General features: G+C 38.6%; 1 protein-coding gene across 15 annotated transcripts in view; it reads right to left on the minus strand.

Annotated features, from left to right (window-relative positions):
- NRXN1 (neurexin 1) overlaps window positions 1-23,048 on the minus strand; it is a 1,439,010-nt gene that overhangs the window by 730,814 nt on the left and 685,148 nt on the right. For 10 of the 15 annotated variants that reach the window (XM_088477984.1, XM_088477983.1, XM_088477994.1 and 7 more), the window contains 2 exons: window positions 4,380-4,583; window positions 2,541-2,567 (listed from right to left, as the gene is read on the minus strand). In XM_088477984.1, coding sequence (XP_088334110.1) covers window positions 2,541-2,567; window positions 4,380-4,583 — 231 coding nt within the window. The remainder of the gene's footprint in view (window positions 1-2,540; window positions 2,568-4,379; window positions 4,584-23,048) is intronic. The other 5 variants (XM_088477988.1, XM_088477987.1, XM_088477986.1 and 2 more) reach the window with 1 other exon arrangement.

The following is a 23,048-nucleotide window of genomic DNA, read 5'->3' on the forward strand; positions in this document are numbered from 1 at the left end:
AACGTATGTGTTTCAAGAAGACGGACCGCAGTAACAGAAAATTATTTCACTTAGAAAATCTCATAAGTTGAAGTAAAGAATTATTCAAACTGCTGAAATTTCAATGATAATTCCTCCAATGCAACACAGTTAATAATTTTAAGGGCTATAATAGGCTTTTTACTGAGATGCTATCCAGGTGTAACAAGATTTAGCAAAACTATACAAGTTCTTGCTTTTGAATTTAAGGGGATCACACAAAAAATGTACACATAACACAAAGTGATTATGTAAAATTATTTTCCAGTTCCTCATGAGCTAGTTTTTTTTGCTTGTCTAATTTGCAATGCAAAATGTTAGAATCTAAATAGCGTTAAGCAAGGTAATCTTGTTAGCTCAGTTTTAAAACTTTTACATAAATGTTTTTGGGAGTGCAAAACAAAACATGCACTAATTGTTGTTATACTAGCTGTCATTTTATATTGCAGGATAGAGTTACACAATGTAGAATCTAAAACTAACAAAACATAATGATCTAATGATAATGATCTAATGATCTAAACAGCCAAATTGCTTACCTTTGAGTAAATTGGGCAGAAATTGCTGCTGTTTTGGGCCAAAATGGCTACCAATACCAATTAACATCCAATAGGGCTTGATCAGATGTGCATAAACACCTGACACACTGATGATGACAATCTACTTTTTTGGCCAACTATTTTAACTCGGTCATGTTCCTCAGATTGAGAAACACAAATGGATTCTTAAAATGTAATCACTAAATTGGACAAATATCTTGATGTGATCACTCAGTGACCAGGTTTGCTTGTGTATGAGCAGATAATGGTATTGTACAATGATGTGATGTATATGTAAACATAATATTTTTGCTCAACTTGATGTTTCTTGGCTGTGAACTTCATTGTTAAAATGTACATTAATTTTATGCAATATGAATACTTAAATTTTTATTATTTAATATTGGGATACTAAAGCATAACAATACGTATGTATAGAGAAGTAAAAAGTTTTACCTGGTAATTGGTCACGTGACTTCCTAAAATCACTCTTTACTTACCATGGTGGCAAGTCACATTATTCCACTTAATAACATTTTCTAGACCAATTAATTCTGTTAGGAAATGGAAGATCTAAACTCATGTATAAACATTGCTTTAAGAAAAATGAGAGCAGACAACAGCCTTTGATACTAAAAGCCAGTCATGGTAAATGTAATAAAAAAAATCATTTATACAAGTGAAAAGAAAACTTAAAAGATCCAGCAGTCAGTTTACTGAAACAATTCAATAAGAAATCTAAAAGACAACAAAAAAAGTGTTTAATGCCACTGAGATATTTGTCTATCTATGAATCTGTAGTATCTACAAAGTAAAAAAAAAAAACAAGTACATGCTGCATCTAAATCTAAATACTTTCATATCTCTAAAAGCTCAGTTACACAGGAGAACTAATTGGTTTGACTGAATCTGTTATGATCCTACTGTACCTGTACTGATAGAGAGATTTCCAAAAAATACATGCCCTACAATATTGGGCAACTTTAGGACTGGAATTTAGACTGCTTTTTTAGAAGACAGTATTATCATTTTCCAAATGCCTCACTATCCTGTTTTTATTGTGGCAAATACAAAACTATATTTCCTAAGAAAGAAGTCATATTTGCAACAGTAACCCAAAGTCAACAATACCTGCCAAACTTTTTATTAACTAGTAAAACATAAAATGCAGAAAAACCTGTAAATCCAAGTTTTAAATGCAAAACAAAAAATTGGGCTATTATTAGATACATATTTCATTTAAGATATCAACTATTTAGAAAAAAATCTGTTCACTTCCTAACAATATCAGAAAAAAATTACATAACACTAACTTCCTTGTGTTTTTTCTAATAATATTTTAAAAAAATGGCTATTTTTAGTTATGATTATCTAGTTACATTCTGTATATTTTTCATGTTTGACTAACTCTGTTTTTAAACATTAAATGGACATAAGATTATTTAATATGTTTTAGTTTAACAAAATATTTAATTACATTTTATAATTATAAAACATAAAAATAAAATCACAGTCCACATCCCTTTTGACTATATCAAATACAAATGTAACATTCTCCATAATAGTCAATACATTAATGTATATTCAAATAAAATATATATTATTTTCATATAAAATATATTTTATTTGTGTCATACTAATATTGGGTGTAAAAAGCATGATAATTTAAATTGAAGAACATATTAATATAGAAATGTATTAATTTTAAATAACGGTTTTATCTTAATGTAGTTAAAAAGGTGCACATTAAATGTTTTAACACCAATTAAATAATAATAATAATAATAATAATAATAATAATAATAATAACAATAATAATGTAATAATAAGAAAATCATTATCAGTATCATCATAATCATCATCATCATCATTATTACTAAATATTTAATGAAAATAATAATGCACCTTCTAATTCATAGACAGTATGTTCAATTAAAATGGTATAATAACAAAACATTTTTAAAATGTTGAATAGGCACTTACTGGAATTACAGTTAATCCTGATACAGTCTAGATAGGAAAGAATAGATGAGAAATGAAAATTTATCCTTCAAGGTATTAGCTGCAGACATCCAATAAAATTACAGTCCACCCTTCCGGGGACAGACACATGCAAACGTGGCCACGCTTTATAAATGTATCACTGCACCACTCTTACTTACAGACACAAAATTGTCTTAATATATTTAAGTGAATAGAAAATTAAAATGGCCATTTCAAACAGTGCTATGTGGAGACAAATCTAAGTACACTTTTTAGCAATCAAAGATGTAGAATCTAGACAGGAAGCTACCTTTTCCCCATATGTGCAAGAACATTGAATGGGTAAGCAATTAAATAATATATATTCCGTCACAATGGGGTACAGAGCTTGCCACGAAAAGATAAGCCATCTCTGGTAACAATGTTCTACCTCAAAGGTTTAAAATATGATGGGAGGGTGATAGCACACATCATATTTTGCAGAAGGGATCAAAATAGACTATATTACAAAAAAATACTATTTACTGTACTATAAATATTTATACATTGTTGGTAAAACACAATTGTTTTGGTTTTCAATGCAGTTTTCTGACCTAGAAAGGTGACAAATGTAAAAATATGTTTAATATCTGCTAAATGGACCCTCACTGACCACAGACATCTCTGATAATAATTATAATAATATTAATAATAACTTTTAATATATATCTGTCCAAAAGATGGTCAATATATAAAAATTTTTAGCATGGTGAATTTTTTTATGTCCATAAAATAGCTAACTTCTATTCCTTTGAGGAGTACATATGCTTTAAAACCAAGATTTAGTTCCCACATAGCAGAGTCTGTCATGTGTCGTCAACCGCATCAGAAAAGTGGTGGCAAACAGTCTGGGACCAAAATATGCACACATCTTGCTACAGAAAATATTGCATTGATGGAACCTCAGTTGCTTTTCAATAGATGCAGCATACTATATGTCAACCACTAGAGGGAGGCAGAGAAGTGCCTAAAAATATTTGTAATGTTTCTTCCTTGAACCTATGTTGCCATACAATATAAAATCTAAGCCTCTTTTATTTCAGTTGTTTATTTCAATGTCATAGTTACTTACATTTATAAATATATAGAAGTTAAGCAAAAAATATAATAAAAAATAATAAATAAAAAAATTACTCTACATAGAGTAAATAATGATGACTTAATAAAAACCTATATAACTTAATTATAATTTTTACTGTGGCTGCTTAAATTGTGAGTTTGTGCTTAATCACCTCTCTGCAAAATAACGTACTTTCAAACTACATTTCTTTTTTTCTTCTTTCTCTGAGCCACCAGAGCATTTTTTCTGTGTAAGAGTCTGTGTGGATTATGATCTCCAGACTGTTTGCTAAGGGCCGCAGACCTTGGTCATTGAAGGGTTATGTTCACTTTTGATAGACATTTTTAAAACAATGCAATCACAGGAATTTTTATTTTTTAGTGTACAAGAGAATGTTTAAAAAGAGAAGCACATAAAGTATAAAACAGTCAAATATGTATTTACGGCCCTGCTCACTGTTTTAGCACATACATATATCCTTAATAATATTTTACCAATACTATTTCCGGTCTATTAAGATGTGCAATATTATAATGCACATTTTTGTCTTCTCTTTTTAACTGTTAAAAGTAAAAAAAACTGTGTTTTGTGCAAGCAAAAAAAATCCCTTAAAAACATTTTAACTATAACACTGGAAATAAATAAAAAAATTAAAATAAACTGGGTAAAGGCAAGCAAGAATAAAGATGTAGACTTGTAACATTTACAGACAGGTTAATTTTATCTTATCTAATTGTTACCTAAATTAACCGTAAGTTTTACTCTTCCAGCATCCAATTCTAAACGTAAGGTATCTGCCGAATCTCTGGAAGTGGTCGCCATTAAAATGCCATAAGCACGTTGAGACCGGAAACGCAAGGAGACATCTTCAGCCTCTGTGTGCATCACTACAGGGAGCTGTATCTTCATAAACATGCTTCCATCGTAGCTTAAAACTGTTGCCTCTGCAAAACATTTAAGAAGGTAACAGACATTATTCTTCTCAGTTTATTTGCTATATGCTGAATTTCTTTTATGCACAATTCACGGATCTATTGCCTGCATTAAATACAGTGTCATTCTACAGTGTACTTCCTTTTTATTACAATAATGAACAAATGCTATTAAACAAGTGTTTTAATACTGAAGGGAAAGAGAGATCAGTCATTTCCGAAATACAATAGTTGACTTAGGGGAAGATTATCAAATCTTCTAAAGAGAACAAAAGCAACTAATAAGATTTTAGCTAGCATTTTTTAGACTACAGTAGAACAATGAAGCAATCTGATTGGTTGCTATAGGCAAAACCTACAATTTGTCCTCTTTAGAAGGTTTGATAATTCTCACCCTTAGTCTTCACATGCAGAAAAAGCTTGAGATAGCGGACAGTCCCAAATGAGTGGTCTGATGAATTGATTCTCTTGTTTTTTTAATAATTCAGACTAATGTTGTTTAATACTAAAGAACAAAGTAAGATATTCCAATACAGACATACGCAGCTGGGCTGTATCATTGCTTACCACCACATGACAGAACTGGTTTACAATTAATGTTTTTTGCCTTTTGGATTTATGGTTTACTCAATAAAAAGCACAATAGTTAAGTAAAACCACTGGTGACTAACTGAATGTCCACTGAAACACTGGATGGCAGCATTTGATAACTGCGAACATACATAGGGAGGTAGGCTCGGGCTTTAACACCCATGGCTATTCAATTAGCCTCCTGAATTTGCCCAATAGCTGTGTTAACACCCATTAAATGGGGGTGTTAACGGCCATTTACACTGGTTATCGGGCTTTAACACACAGAATCTGTGTAAAGTACATGGAGTCGTGTGTTAACTAGCTGTTATCATTTGACAACTGAAAGGGTTAATGCAGATTTTTTATTTCAGGTTTCAGGAGAACTAAAAAGAAATCTATGATGAGCTAGATCAATTAAATAGGGTTCAGCGTTCAATTAGCACCCGCTAACTTAACTGGGCTAACTGAATTCCCCCCATAGTGTATTTATTCCTCCTGAAACCAATGCATTTGCTTTTATCACCAGTCTGTGCAGGCCATTTTGGATGAAGGACAGCGGCACCCAGAGCTGCTTTTTAGACAACAGAAATTCCTTTCACACATAATTCCTATAAATATTTTAAATATGGAATAATTGTGCATCTCTGTTTGAAAAAGTAGTTTATTTGTTTAGTCATGGTTATTATATTTAACTTATATATACTTTAGATACCACATATTGCTAGTTTAGGGTATTATTTGTTCCCTAGGTACTTTGAATTAAATACATTTTATACTTTTTTACTGCCCTGGCTTTCCAAGGGATTAAAATATATATGAATGTTTTGGTAACTGACAATATTTCTGCTTACTAATACTGACCCACACGTTTTATAAAGGCACAATTGTGGCCACGTCAGCCTGTGTGACTTCTACAGTACCCAGAAACATAAGGGCTCAGAATAGGAAATCATGCTTTAATATTATTAGCAGCAACTATATAAAAACCTACTGTACAGGATCACCTCATATAAACTAATCTGTCTTTATTGTATTTCCAACCTAATTTTCGCGACAACACCCTTCCGCCTTCAGCTGGTGACTGCCTCACTGCTCATTCTCACCTCCAAGACTTCTCCTGTGCTGCCCCCAAACTTTAGAATGCTTTCTCTCATTCTACTCTCTCTCCTAACAACTGTTGTTTCAAACTCTCCCTCAAAACCGACTTATTCACCATTGTCTAGAGGATCTCAGCTTAATCTGGTCTTCCATCCCACATTAACTCCTTCCTTTTCCCTTTTAGAATGTAAGCTCTTGTGAACAGGGCCCTACCTTATAAGGTTTCTTCCCTCCCCTTAGGACCAATATCTCAGCTAATTGGGATATGCAATACTATGCCCACATTTGTAACTATGTCAATATGTTATTCTGTTTAGACTGTTTTGTATATCTGAACTGTGCTGCGGAAATTTTTGGCACCTTATAAAAAATGCTAATAAATTAATTTAACGCTTACAGCATGTGCGTGATTCCCAGTGAAGTTACAAGGGGGGGTGACACCAAAGTGCTGACCTCTCTTCAATGACAGGAGCTGGGTGCTGAGACAGTGAGGGAGCCAGCAGTGCACACAGAATGGTCCCTGGGGGCCATCTGCATCTCCCAGACCCTAAGAGTGACTAAAACGGGGGGATCGGGATGAGAGGCCATGCCCCTACCAGCAAGGCCACGTCCCCTCTTTTGTTGGCGTCGCCACACTCACTACAACCCTCCCCGCTGCGGGTGTCACCACGGGGAGGTACGCCACTAATGATTCATATACATCAATATGATTTGTCATCTAACAGCATTTCTGTTTGACACAATTTAAAGTTTCATGTTGGCTTCAGCAGAAAACAAGCAAACAAGAAACAACACAATAGTATCAAAGATAAGAACTGTGGCATCAATATAAAAGTTTCAAAGAAGAAGATAATAATACTACTTCCTTCCGCAAAAATCCAAACCAAAATACTGATAGTACAGAATGAAAATATCACTTACAATATGATGCCAACTGAGCAGCCAGCTGGGCATCACCAGCCATCAAATACCCAAATGCCACTCTAAAAGCTTTACAGCAGCATTATAACAGGAAAAGCAACAGACAATGCACAAAGCAACAACAGACATTACAAACACAGGCATAAAATAGACCACAAATGGAAGAAGCCTAATGGAATAATAGATGAGAGGTAATTACATAAACTAGTTATTTTCACATTAATTTTAGAAGGACTAATGGTATTTTTTTGTTGTTGCTCAAAACAGGTTAGAAAGAGAGCAGTGTGGCCTATACAGTAACAGTACCATATATCTGCAGCTGATATAGATGTCTGTTGCATAAACCTAGAGTATATACTGTATACCTGTGAGAGTCTTAAGCAAAATATAGGCTCACGCTGTGCTCGACAATGGAAACGAGAGTGTGAGCCAAATTATATTGATGTGACATCTGTCATTCCATCTGCCGCATTCCATAAAAAACTAAACCAACCCTGAGATTAGACTGATGTTTTTTTGTTTTATGTATAATCAGGGAAAGATCATAATGCCAGAATAAATCATGCTTACTTTCATGGCAGCAGGATAAAAAGCAAATAAAAGTGCATGTTGTTGCCTCCATAAATTGTAGGCTTTAAAACTCTTATAAATCCAGATGTAGGGAGGAAAATAAAAAAAGGCACACAGTAAATACAATACTATAGCACTTTTGTCAAATCTAAAATGTATTAACAGACTCATCATGTGCAGTAAAAGTACATAGAGAAGCTCCATGACCTGATGTCTGACTGCATAATACGGGTACAGTATCTGTAGGTGTTGTTGCTCGCTTTTCATTAATGTATATAATAGTATATTTTGCCAGTGCTGTACTTGCTTCTAGTCTTGGGTTTATCAACTTTTTTTTTACAGGTAATCAAGTGATATTATACCATAAATACACATAATTATTATTTATTTATTACCAGTTATTTATATAGCGCACACATATTCTGCAGCGCTTTACAGAGAATATTTGGTCATCCATATCAGTCCCTGCCCCAGGGGAGCTTGCAATCTATATTCCCTATCATACGCACACACACATACACACTAAGGCAGTGGTTCCCAAACTCTGCCATTACAGTCCAGGTCTTGGGGATATCCATGCTTGAATCCAGATGGTTAAATCATATTGACTGAAGTACTAATTAAGTAACCTGTGCTCGAATATGGATATCCTTAAAACGTGGTATAGAATGGCGGCGTTTGGGAACCTCTGCACTAAGGTGTATTTTTGTTGGGAGCCAATTAACCTATTAGTATGTTTTTGGAGTGTGGCAGGAAACCGGAGCACCCGGAGGAAACACACACAGGCAAAGGGAGAATATAGGACTCCACACAGCTGAAATATTTTTAAATTTCCAGTTCTAAATCCACACCTTATAAATGGCTAGAAGTAGATCTACATTATATACAATTCATATGCATACACAAAAATAGCTATAGCATATTGGGTACCAGAAATCTGATAAACATACTGTACTGTACATGCAATAGAGCTGTGCTATACACATCTTGGTAGGATTTACTCAGGGCCAGATTAACAATGGTACCTTACAGATGGGACTACAGCTCCAGACCTACACATAAAAATAGGCCCATCACCATGATAGTTTGATGATGATCAGCAGAAATTATGGGCAGCACAGACGGTGTAATGGTTAGCATTACTGCCTCACAGCACTGAGGTCATGGGTTCAATTCCCACTATGGCCATAGCAGTAATGATAACCATTTCAGCTAGATGTAGCGTCTCTAAAGGCAAAAGTGTTAGGAGCCTATTCATCATCGAAGGTCGTATGGCCTCCGATGATGAAGTATTGGTCTCGCTGCAAAGGACACTTAAGTATCCAACTCACAGCAGGGAAAAGTGACACCGGAGATTTTGCTCCGGTGAGGGGACAACTGCTCCGAAAAGCAGTTGTCCCCGTGGTTAGTATCGCAGCTACTTCTTTAGCTGTGTTACTTACCTGTTCCCCGTCGTCCCAGCTACGCATGCGTGACCTCATGTCACGCATGCGCAAAGCCGCTAGGGAGCTGGTGAGGAGGCGGCGGAGGGATCCGTTCAGATCCCTCTTCGCATCCCCGGAACGCCTTCCCATAGGAAGGAGCGGGGTTCCGATAACAAGCAACGTCTGAAGCTGGCGCTTGTTCTCAGCAGCAAACTCTGAAAACTTTCAGTTTTCTGAGTTTACTGAATACCAAAGGGATCTTATCGGACCAATCATGATGAATGGCTTGGTAATTTAAATATGCAGAAACTAGTATTTCCGCATGGTCACCGGGCCATTTATCGTTTGATGAATAGGTCCCTTAGTGAGGTTACAGGAGTTGTCATATTAGATGGTGGAAGATAAGTAACAGTTCTTTCTACATAACACTGGCTGCAGCTGTTTTAAAATTACAAGTAGAAATAAACATGGCCCAGGCCCATCCAAATAAATCAGGACGTCTTTGTACTGATTTGCATTCCTTATGTGCCTGTCACTACAGCAATGAATGGGTGTTAGAAGGAAAGACAATAAGGCAAGGGGCAGCCCACTACTACAAAAGTGTTGGGGGTCTACTACAAAAGTGCTAGGCACATGCCTGGAAGTGTGTCCATCGTGCCACCACAATGTGGCAATGCCCTGTCATGACATGGCTACACCCCCTGACCTGATTCCTAACATTCCTAAGTTTGGTACATACAGTAAGCAGGTAGTTAGCAGTAAGCCAGATCAATGCACAAGCTCTGTTATATTGGTATGTCACAAGGAACAGGTACAGCTAGGAGGAGCTGAGCAAAAAAAAAAGGACAAAGATTTCAAGATTTATATATTAACATTATTTATATAGCACCAGCAGTGCCCTTACTATTGAATGGGTACTTCTGAGGGAGTACTGGCCATTTTTGATAAGGGCAAGATAAATAACTATAGTGACCTCTTGTGGCTGGAGGTGCAATAGTCTGAGACTATTTCTAACATCTGTGCAGGTTACCAGAATACACTCTCATTTTGCATTTCATTACTGGAATACTTTTTCCATAATGTATGTTCATCACTAGAATGTGCCCTATATTGAACACTGGTGAGACAGGTCCATGTGGTCTGAAATATAATTTTTTCATACATCTATTTGGCTGTGTAAGCAACAGCAACATTAGATAAATCACCACCACAATGCCATTGGGAGGGGGGCATAAGGCACCCAAATACCACATAGTCCAACAGGTCATATAGGGTGAATCGTCCAATGAATGAACGGTAAGGGGATTCTCATATTTAAGGGCATAGTGTATGTAGAATATAAAACATAAAATGAATTCTGAGACACGCCATACTAACATTATTACTATATATACTTTTCAAATAATTTTTTGGGTTTACAGATTGAAGTAATAGTCAGAATTTTACAACCAAAAAATAGGAGAGGTGCAGAAATTACCAGTGAATGAACGCACAAGTCCAGTGAATTACTAATATGACTTAAGCTAGGTACACACCTTACAATTATCGGGTCAATCAGCCGATAATGGGGTAGATGTACTAAGACTTGGAGGGAGAAAAGTACCAACCAATCAGCTCCTAACTGTAATTTTTCAAACAGCCTGCAAAGTAACAGTTAGGAGCTGATTGGTTGGTACTTTATCTCTCTCCACTTTATCTCTGTCCAATGCTTAGTACATTTCCTCCAATGCCTGATAATTGGATAAGAGCACTGGAGAGTTTGAAGATGATTAAATGACTTAAAACGCCCCTACAACGCTTAGATCAGGATACTGAGATAGTATGTGCTGCACAGGCTATACCGTTTTCATGGTCTGATCCTTTTTAAGAAATAAATTGAAAGTACACACTGAACAAGAAATTGCACACAAATTCAATATTCACTCTGTCATATCGGAGCATTTATCGGATCGGCGGCATCGTCAGACAGCGTGTGCCTAGCTTTATATTAATAAAACATAGTGAAGAGATCTAATCAAAGATTTAATGCATTCAACCTCAACATGTTCATTCACTGGTAGTGTTCATTCACTGGCTGATTCACCTGAAGTTTTCCCTGTGTGATAACATGGGGAATGATAACGGACCCAGTGTATTTGGCTGATTTACATTAGAAGCCCTATAAGTCCAAACTGGAGCTTTCCAACACGTCACAGGCTTGCCCTGACATCCTCTAAAATCTGTTATCCTTTTGAAGTGAAAAAGATCAATATATTTTCAAACCTGAATAGGTAAGACTTTGTTGATGTCATTGTAAATATAATATCTGGCATTTTAGACACATCTAACAGAAATAACTAAAATTAATATGGTGAAGCATGAACAGGGCTAGGTCACTATGGCTGTAGCCGCCGGTAGACACAAACTATTGTGCCTATTTTTAAATCCATCACTGACACTGACTTTTATGTTTCAAGCATTTGTAAAGGGAAAAAATGTCTAAACAGCTAAAATAAACAGCTACTGTTACAAACCAATCAACCATATTACACATACAGTAGATACTAGGCCATAACAAGGGCGGTGCGGCCTGTGCCATGACACAGGCAGGGGGCGCTGTTCGGGCCTGTCAATTTACCTGTTTCTTATCATTCTCACTTGTAGCTTCCTCTTCCTTTATCCCCAGCATCCCCTGGCCTCCCCTATCTCTTCCTTGGCCCTACCCCATGAGACCATGGCCCTTTTTCGGGTACATTATCTTATGTCCCTATTTAAAACATGGGGGTGCGGGGGTCAATGGCATCAAAAATTCTAATTACGGCTCTGAATAGATACACACAGATACGCACACATACATACATACAGTACATACATACTGCGCAGATCCCCGTGATTTGGTTTTGGTTCTAATTCTAAATCATCATCGTGTTTTGATTTTGGTTTTGGCAAAACCACCCTCAAGTGTTTTGGCTTGGATTGGTTTCAGTTTTTTTTTTTAAATTATAAAAACAGCTAAAATCATGTAGCTTGGAACAGTTTGTTTTTCTCTAGTATTATTAACATCAATATCATTCATTTCCAGTCATTTCCAATCAATTTTGACCACCTCACAGCACCTGAAATCACAAGGGAAATACAAAATACGCAAGATCTAGTTTTTAGATCTGAGATCCGAATTTGGTGTGAAGACCCAAGTTGGAACTCAATTCTACTCAGAACCCCAAAGTGATCCCAGCCAGGACTCAGCTCAGCTTGGAACCCAATTTTTTTTTCTTGCAAAACCGAACCGCTCATCTCTAATACATACATACATACAGGCCCTGATTCAGAGCCGGATGCTCTAACCAGAGCGCTCGCTCTGAACCAGGGCCATCCCATTTAAATTTGGAGCGGCCTTTTGGACGCTCGCATAGCTGTGGGTTACCTCCCACAGCTTATGCGAGTGTCCATGATGATGGTCGCGATGGTCACGACCATCGCGACCATCGGGCTTGCGACGAGACCGTGCGGTAGGGTCTCGCTGCCGCAAGCCCTGGAGTGATTTTGGCTCTATCAGAGCCAAAATCACTACCACTGACATCACTAGTGATGTCAGTGGGGCTGGCCCCAGATGGTAGGTGTTCCCATGGGAACGCCTCCGTCTGGCAGCCACGCCCCCAGCACGCCCACCAAAGGGGGCATGCTGTCAGTCACCATCGACAGCACGCCCCCTTTGGTGTGAGACCCGGAGTGACAGCTTGGCTGTCGCTATCCAGGTCTCGCGTATGTGCACGACGGAGCTCCCTCTGTTGTGCGCATGCGCATTTGGGTACCATCGACCCGCTTGCGAGCATCCTGCGCTCGTGAGCGGGTCTGAATGAGACCCACAGTACATACATCTATATAACTATATACATATCAATTGATTGATCTAGCTATCTGTATATATATATATATATATATATATATACAGTCAGGTCCATAAATATTGGGACATTGACAGAATTTTCAGATTTTGGCCTCTATTCACCACCACAATGGTTTTGAAATGAAACAAACAAGATGTGCTTTAACTGCAGACTTTCAGATTTAATTTGAGGGTAATTACATCCAAATCGGGTGAACGGTGTAGGAATTACAACACTTTCAATATATACCTCCCACTTTTTAAGGGGCCAAAAATAATGGGACTATCAACTGAAAAGCTATTTCATGGACAGGTGTGGGCTATTCCCTCATTATTTCATTATCAATTAAGCAGGTAAAAGGTCTGTAGTTGATTCTAGGTGTGACATTTGCATTTGGAATCAGTTGCTGTCAACTCTCAATATGAGTTCCAAAGAGCTGTCACTATCAGTGAAGCAAGCCATCATTAGGCTGAAAAATCAAAACAAACCCATCAGAGAGATAGCAAAAACATTAGGTGTGGCCAAATCAACTGTAAGGAACACTCTTAAAAATAAAGAATTCACCGGAGAGCTCAGCAACACCAAAAGACCCGGAAGACCACGGAAAACAACTGTGGTGGATGACAAAATAATTATTTCCCTCGTGAAGAAAAACCCTTCACAACAGTTGGCCAAATAAAGAACACTCTCCAGGAGGTAGATGTATATGTGTCAAAGTCAACAATCAAGAGAAGACTTCACAAGAGTGAATACAGAGGGTTCACCACAAGATGTAAACCATTGGTGAGCCACAAAAACAGGAAGACCAGATTAGAGTTTGCCAAACAACATCTAAAAAAGCCATTACAGTTCTGGAACAACATCCTATGGACAGATCAGACAAAGATCAACTTGTACCAGAGTGATGGGAAGAGAAGAGAAGGAAAGGAACTGCTCATGATCCAAAACATACCACCTCATCAGTAAAGCATGGTGGTGGTAGTGTCATAGCGTGGGCATGTATGGCTGCCAATGGAACTGGTTCCCTTGCATTTATTGATGATGTGACTGCTGACAAAAGCAGCAGAATGAATTCTGAAGTGTTTCGGGCAATATTATATGCTCATATTCAGTCAAATGCTTCAGAACTCATTGGACGGCGCTTCACAGTGCAGATGGACAATGGCCCGAAGCATACTGCAAAAACACCAAAGAGTGTTTTAAGGCTAAAAAGTGGAATGTTATGCAATGACCAAGTCAATCCCCTGACCTGAATCTGATTGAGCATGCATTTCACTTGATGAAGACAAAACTAAAGGGAAAATGCCCCAAGGACAAGCAGGAACTGAAGACATTTGCAGTAGAGGCCTGGCAGAGCATCACCAGGGATGAAACCCAGCGTCTGGTGATGTCTATGCATTCCAGACTTCAGGCTATAATTGCCTGCAAAGGATTTGCAACAAAGTATTAAAAAGTGAAAGTTAGATTTAGGATTGTTTAGTTTGTCCCATTACTTTTGGCCCCTTAAAAAGTGGGAGGCACATATAGAAACCGTTGTAATTCCTAAACCGTTAACCTGATTTGGATGTAATTACCCTCAAATTAAATCTGAAAGTCTGCAGTTAAATCACATCTTATTTGTTTAATTTCAAAGCCATTGTGGTGGTGAATAGAGGCCAAAATATTAAAATTCTGTCAATGTCCCAATATTTATAGACCTGACTGTATATATATATATATATATATATATATATACACACACACAGTATATACACATATATATGTATACAAACAGTAAATATATATACATATACACACATATAATATTTCTATACATATCTACAATAACACATAATTATAAATACAGTTTAACATCCTCATTTAAGTGTATTAATTCCTGCACATTTCATCTAATGGTGCAGATGGTTCACATTCAAACACTGACAGGGAAGCCTCATTCACCTTCCAGTTTCAGCTCGCTGACCTTTAGTAAGTCAAATTACCTCCGACTGCGCTCTATGAAGCAGGAACAGACTGTGCCTGAAACATTTTATTAGCCAAATTGTGTATGCTGGCAACATAGGATAAAGATAAAAAATAATGCATATACAATATAAGTACCTATACAGTAGGTATAAGGTAATACATGTGTAAGTGATCTTATATGCACAGTCATTCGGAACAGTGGTTATATGTTTGCTGAACAATCTCAAAGAAAATACTACATTACAATTTTACAGTAAAAACATTTCTTCGCCATCATCACAAATACACGGATGAAAAGTAGATCTTGTAGCGTCTTCTAAGAGTTAATGTTAGCAGTGCTCTCAGAAAATGCTGCCATGGCATGTTAAGCTAGGTGTCTAGAATCTGCTTGGGTAGAGAGATGAGCGGTATGAGTTTGATTGATATGTTCCTCTATTGTGTACCAGAAGCACTGCAGAGATTTTGCATGCCATGGTCTTTATGTCAGTTTCCTACTCTAGGAAGTCGGAAAAAAAAACCAGTCTCATCAAATCGTTAGGTCTAATTACAACTCTAATAGCCAGGAGGATTAAGCAAAGGTTCATAAAATTCTGGTTACTCCAAATAATAATCTAAAATGCTAAACATTATAAAAAAAGAAAAACCACTTTCTCTAAGCAATTGTGCACAGGTTTAGACAGAGAAACAAACCCATGAGCCATTAATATTGACATTGTATTATAAGATAAACAGTGCTCATTCTTTTAAATACCCACCTTCCCCTTTATAACAATCCTTCACTTACCACAGGGAGTGTTCACTCTAGGTCGGGCACCGGACCTAAAGAAAGGGCACATCTGCACATCTACGCCCTAAAAGGGGGCATGGTCAAGGAAAAGGGGGCATGTCTTTAAGATGGGTCCCCGTTTTGTCACACTTGTGGGCGTTCCCGCCACTTACGGACATGTCGGCTGCCCCCAAGCGCTGATGTCAGTGTGAATGGATGCTGGGCGCATGCGATCGCATCCATTCACCGGCGGTGACCGCTACACCGCAGTTTTACCCCACCCACAGGACACTGCGACCTGCGTGTGGGGACGGCACGAGGGCAGGGTGCTTTTTGCCTTTAGAAATAGGGCAGGGCATGGCATCCCACTAAAACAGCTTAGCGGAAACACTACACAGGGTATATTCTTTGCACAACAGTACGCTGTTCATTTTTATTATGTCACTTGTCTGAAATTCCGCGTTTGGCCTTTGTTTTATCCACTTCAGTGCTGAGTATGAGTGCGACTTATCCTTAGCACTTGTCCTCAGCACTGCGGTGCAGTAGGAAAGAATGCTTACAAGGCCCATGTTGGTAATTACTACTGGCGGGCAGCAAGAGAGGAGGTAGCACATAATAATAAAATTGCACTAGCCACAACAATACGGGCAGGGTTGGGAGGATACTTCATGTAGGACCCTTTTGGGCAAATTTTTGAGCCATTTCAGTAGAAATAAGAAAATTAATTGTATGTTCTATAAACTCAAAGTCTTCTAAAAAAAAAAAAATGAAGCATAATTTGTGTGGATATTGCATTAGCAAACTATTGATACTTACTATATGTTGCAATGTGACAAGTCTAAAAAGTGCCAAAAATAGTCTCAGCACAGGGCTAAGAAAAGCATCAGTGGTGAAGAGGTTAAGCTGGCTTGATATAGAGGTAACATTGTATTTGGTATTGCTTGGAAGGAGAGTTCCTGAGACATCAGAGGGAAAATTACTGTGTACCTTGGTAAAAATGATAGTTCTTCAGTTGCAGGCAGAAGAACAATCTCCTCCCTTTCCTGGGATCCCCATTTTACCACCACCTATACCAAAAACTGGGAACCTCCAGGAGCTGTATTTCACCATCCGTTTGCAGTACAGGTGAAGGAAGACTGTCTACTTCTCTACAATAGAGAAAACATCTGTGGCAGCTCCAGTACCTGTCATTCCCGGGAGGGGTCTGTCCTGCAAGTCTGAATGTGTAGCTTATGTGCATGCACAGTATCATTAACCTGCACATGTGCACAAATTAAGCAACCCAAGTTTATAGAGACTGCATCGGCTGCAGCCCCTAGAAGCCACATAGGGCTGTCATTATAGAAGGGGAGTGGCTTCCCATTGGAAGCGCTCTATCTGCTAATTGCAGCATGGACTGGCAGTCCAAGGGGGTCCAAACATCTCCCCCTCAGAATCGTGTCTGGCTGTGATTAGCAGGGAGCACTAGGTAAAATCCTGCTACTTCCACTGGATAACATAAAGCTAAAACAGGACTTTCCACAATTTTTGGTTTTAGTGCCATAGACCTCATGTCCAAACAGATGAATAGTGCCAGATCCATGTCCATACTGTACTTTTTCCCCCATGATCCTAAAACTGGGATTAAAATACAAATGGATCTGTGCAGTCTGGGAAGTAGCAGTTAAAATACATTGAGTTTTGTGATTATTGTTAGGATAAGGATTAAGAAGGAGATTGAAGCCTTTTTCTTATTTGCATTGTTGAATTGCGTGGGGTGCTGGTCTGTGCTGTACAAAAGGCACGTTTAGGACCTTCAATCAAGGGGGACTTCTGGAGCTACGACTGGAAGCTCAGGACTCCAGCATTTAAGACAAGAACTGTCCCGCTAACATTCAGAACCTCTCATGTTTACAATGGAGAAGTCTAACAGTAAAACAGGAAGTGACAGATGAGATGGATAAATCCAGAACTAGCTCAATCTACAGGCCAGACTGATAGATGGAAACTATCTTGTTGGGAGGACTAGAGGTGGAATCAAACCACCATGAAAACACCCCCCTCAGATGGGATGTGTCGACAATGGCATGGGGGACAAAATCATTAGCAAAAGTTGAATGAGAGGAGAGATAAAGAAAAATGTAGTTTAAGAAAGGCAATTATTCAATATTACTGCACTTTTACTTTATTTTTGCTGAAATAAACAAACTCATAGAAAGTACAAGGAAATCTCAAAAAGTCATTAGAATGACAGCTTATGAAGTTTGTACTATATTTACTTACAGAGTCCAAAATATTGACCGCAATGTCTATCTTTGTGACTGTTGAAGGGAAATTAGATTGTAAGCTCCACTGGTACAGGGGTACAATAAATTATCTGATTGTACAGTATGTTGTAGCCATATACTGTAAATAAAGGACGTAATAATAATGATACTAATAATAATTATCTAACCATTACACACCTTTAGTTGAATTACGAGACCTGCATTTGTGATAATAAACATGCATTTAGTTCATTCATTTAAAAGGGAAAATATATTCTATTACAATGGTTGAAGTGGACATTTAGAAGTGGTGGTATGGAATATTTAAGTGAATGGCCAGGGACTGCCTAAGGCTCATATACTTTAGTAAATATCCTTAATTGCATTTACAATGCTATTAAATCTCATTAATAAACTACCCATCAGTTTCTTATATATTTACATCAATTATTTACATAATTGGTGTAATTCCTATTATCTATAAATAGTCTTTGCATATTTAGACTCACAAACAAGTGTAATTAATGATATTCCTGTAGTTATGGATGTGTGCACAGACTGATGCCACATATGGGTCACTTTTTCGTTAGGGACTGTCAAAGCTCATGGTGTATACTGCCTTTAAGTTTATAATATGAATCTCACACTAAACTGTTCACGTGACAATAATTCAAGTATTTCAGTGAACGCTCAGCTACAATAACACATGGTAAGCGGCAGTGCCTAAGGGTCAGGGCACAAGCTGTCCTGCACCTGAAGGGGTACAGTAGCATAACAAGCCAGGATCTGGCAGCAATAAAGACAGAGGATCTCATTCAGACCCGCGCGCAAGTGCCTATGCGCTCGCAAGCGGGTCGATGGTGAGGCCCTACGCACGCGCAGCGGCCGCAGTGCGAGTGCGCTAGCACTGGAGCGAGTGACAAATTCACTCGCTCCAGGGCTCGCTACAAAAGAGGCGGCTCTTCGATGTTGATCGACAGCTTGCCCCGTTTTGTAGGCGGGGAGGGGGGGTGGCCGGACAAATGGAGGCGTTCCTGAAGGTGGTCCTACTGACATCAGCAGTGATGTCAGTAGGTAGCTTCCTGCTGTTAGAGCAGGAAGCTACCTGGGGCTTGCGGGAGACGAGACCCAACCACAAGGGTCTCATCGCAAGCCCCGATGGTCGCGATGATCTCGACCATCGCGACCATCACCTGGTCACTCGCTAAAGCTGTGGGTGATCACCCACAGCTTAGCGAGCGGCCAGGAGGCTGGATTTTAAATAGAAAGCGGCCGCCCTCATTCAGAGCGAGCGCTCGCATTTTGGGAGCGGTTCTGAATGAGGTCCAGAGTCAGGATGTCTGAGCCCACAGTGCCAGACTGTGGGGAAGACAGAGCCTGTTTGCGGACCATCCAAAGGGATAAAATGAGGAGTGGACACAATATCTTGTGTATAGAAAGGAAATAATCCATATCCATTCAAAATAAAACTGAACTTCTTAGCTTTAAAGGGAAACATAACAAATAAAAACAGACTCCAGGTGGCAAAAACTGAAGATAGTAGTATGTGGGCATACAACTTCCCATTGTGCTCCTTAGGTGGATTCTCCATTGTGCTGATACTGTAGACACCTCTCCAGGTGTAATTCCCTATTGTACTGATACACAACTCTCCAGGTGGATTACTCATTGTGCTGATACACACCTCTCCAGATGAATTCCCCATTGTGTTGATACACACCTCTCCAGGTGTAATTACCCATTGTGCTGATACACACCTCTCCAGGTGAATTCCCCATTGTGCTGATACACACCTCTCCAGGTGAATTCCCCATTGTGTTGATACACACCTCTCCAGGTGAATTCCCCATTGTGTTGATACACACCTCTCCAGGTGAATTCCCCATTGTGTTGATACACACCTCTCCAGGTGAATTCCCCATTGTGTTGATACACACCTCTCCAGGTGGATTCCTCATTGTGCTGATACACACCTATCCAGGTGTAATTCCCCATTGTGCTGATACACACCTCTTCAGGTGGATTCCTCATTGTGCTGATACACACCTCTCCTGGTGGATTCCTCATTGTGCTGATACACACCTCTCCAGGTGTAATTCCCCTTTGTGTTTTATACTGTACACACCTCTCCAGGTGGATTCCCCATTGTACTGATATACACCTCTCCAGCTGAATTCCCCATTGTGCAGATACACACCTCTCCAGGTGGATTCACCATTGTACTGATATACACCTCTCCAGGTGAATTCCCCATTTTGCTGATACACACCTCTCCAGGTGGATTCCTCATTGTGTTGATACACACCTCTCCAGGTGGATTCCCCATTGTACTGATATACACTTCTCCAGGTGAATTCCCCATTGTGCTGATACACACCTCTCCAGGTGGATTCCCCATTGTGCTGATACACACCTCTGGGTGGATTCCCAATTGTACTGATACACACCTTTCCAGGTGGATTCCTCATTATGCTGATACACACCTCTCCAGGTGGGTTCCTCATTATGCGGATACACACCTCTCACCTTGACAAAGATTTTAATATCGAAACGCGTCAGTGGTTAGGAGAGCTATCTTCACCTTTTGGAGAATTTCTGAGTAGTGGGTACCGCATCTCTTTGAAGGTACTGGTTTATTGCTAGAGAGACTGATCCGGACTGTCTTTTTTGGACAATATCCCAATAACATCTGTGCCTGCTTTTTTGTGGTTTTTCCCCCTCTGGCCCTTATTTTTGCTTAGCTTGTAAGAAAATATCTTTTGATTTTTGCGTATTATATGTACATTTGTGAAATAAATATTACAAAAACATTTTTTTAAGTGCTTGGATAACTGTTTTGAGAAGATTGGGAAAAGAAACCTTGATGTGTTTAAACTACGATTGTCCTATATGAGCTGGGTACGAAGTTATCTGATATATAAAGATACCATTATGTGTTTTACTCAACAGTGCTTGAAGTGAGTGTGGTACGTCCTATTTGCCTATCCCTGTGCTAAATATATTTATATGCTGATTGTGGGAATCCGTCCTCAAAGAAACTATGTGTTTATAGCCATAAATACCTTAGTGAGTATGGTACGTTCTGCAACATTAGGAAAAAAAGAGCATTTTGATCTACTTTTAAAAGGATTTCAGTGTGTGCAATTGTTGGAAACTATTTTTCTTTTTCTTCTTTTTATATATATCGTCTTGATGAGGATTTATTTAAGAAAGTGACAAGCTGCAAGATTGTTTTTATTTGAAAATAAGGGCTTCAGAGTCTCTACCTTCATTTATTATATCATATGTATTGGATTCCTCATTGTGCTGATACACACCTCTTCAGGTGTAATTCCCCATTGTGCTGATACACACTACTTCAGTTGGATTTCCCATTGTGCTGATAAGCATCTATTCAATTGGATTTCTCATTGTGCTGACACAGACCTCTTCAGTTGGATTCCTCATTGTTCTGATACACCCCTCTTCAGTTGAATTTCCCATTGTGTTGATACACACCAATTCAGTGTTAAATTTCCCATTGTGCTGATACACAATCTCTTCAGCTAAATTTCACATTGTGCTGATACACAACATCTTCCGTTGGATTTCTCAGTCTGCTGACACAAACCTCTTCAGTTGGATTCCTCATTGATCTGTTATACACCTCTTCAGTTGAATTTCCCATTGTGTTGATACACAATCTATCAGTTATATTTCCCATTGTGCTGATACACACCTCTTCAGGTGTAATTCCCCATTGTGCTGGTACACACTGCTTTAGTTGGATTACCCATGGTGCTGATACACACTTCTTCAGTTATATTTCCCATTGTGCTGACACACACCTCTTCGGTTGTAATTTCCCATTGTGCTGGTACACACTGCTTTAGTTGGATTATCCATGGTGCTGATACACACTTCTTCAGTTGAATTTCCCATTGTGCTGATACACACCTCTTCATTTGGATTTCCCATTGTGATGATACACACCTCTTCATTTGGATTTCCCATTGTGTTGACACAGACCTGTTCAGGTGTGATCCTCCATTGTGCTGATACACACCTCTCCAGGCAGATTCCCTATTTTGGTTGGATTTGTATTTGGCATTGCCTACTTTGTCCTGACATGGTATGTGTAAATATTGAAAGTATTGTCAAACTGTTATTGAGTTCAATATAGTAGAGCATGAGAACCGTCAGCTCTTATGTTACTGGTGCTGATGAGGAACATTTGCTAAAATTGTATCATGTGAATCTATCTGTTTCATTTCATTTCAAACACTGATCTGCTGACAATAACATGTGCAGAGCAGAGATAGTGTACATTCACAGAAACAGCTTTGACTGTTGTATCGATAATAATATGTTTCAATATATTATATTGAAAGACTTCCTCAGTGGTACACCTGTCAGCATTGTTGCATTGAATGAACACTAACTCTGCATCACATGTGTTAGTGTCCGCAGATTTGTACTACTTAAGATTAACCATAGGTATGTATGTGATACAATTACTTCATGAATGCCTATAATAGCGTCCAATATTTGTTTTTACTAATAATTAAATTGTATCTATTTTTGCATTAAAAACAGCAGCTTCTATCTCCCGCTCTCCCTCTCACACACTTCATCCTTCTTTCTGCCTCTCTCCTTCCTTCTCTCTCTGACTCCTCCATCTTTCTCTCTTTATCTCTCTCCCTCTCAAACTTCATCCTTCCTTCTGCCTCTCTCCTTCTTTCTCTCTCTGTCTCCTCCATCTTTCTCTCTCCTTCTCTCTCTTTATCTCTCTCCCTCTCACACACTTCATCCTTCTTTCTGCCTCTCTCCTTCTTTCTCTCTCTGTCTCCTCCATCTTTCTCTCTCCTCTCTCTTTATCTCTCTCCCTCTCACACTTCACCCTTCCTTCTGCCTCTCTCCTTCTTTCTCTCTCTGTCTCCTCCATCTTTCTCTCTCCTTCTCTCTCTTTATCTCTCTCCCGCTCACACACTTCATCCTTCTTTCTGCCTCTCTCCTTCTTTCTCTCTCTTTCTCCTCCATCTTTCTCTCTCCTTCTCTCTCTTTATATC

The sequence above is a fragment of the Taudactylus pleione genome, unplaced genomic scaffold, assembly GCF_031769625.1.
Source record: "Taudactylus pleione unplaced genomic scaffold, aTauple2 ptg000206l, whole genome shotgun sequence".
NCBI lineage: Eukaryota > Metazoa > Chordata > Amphibia > Anura > Myobatrachidae > Taudactylus > Taudactylus pleione.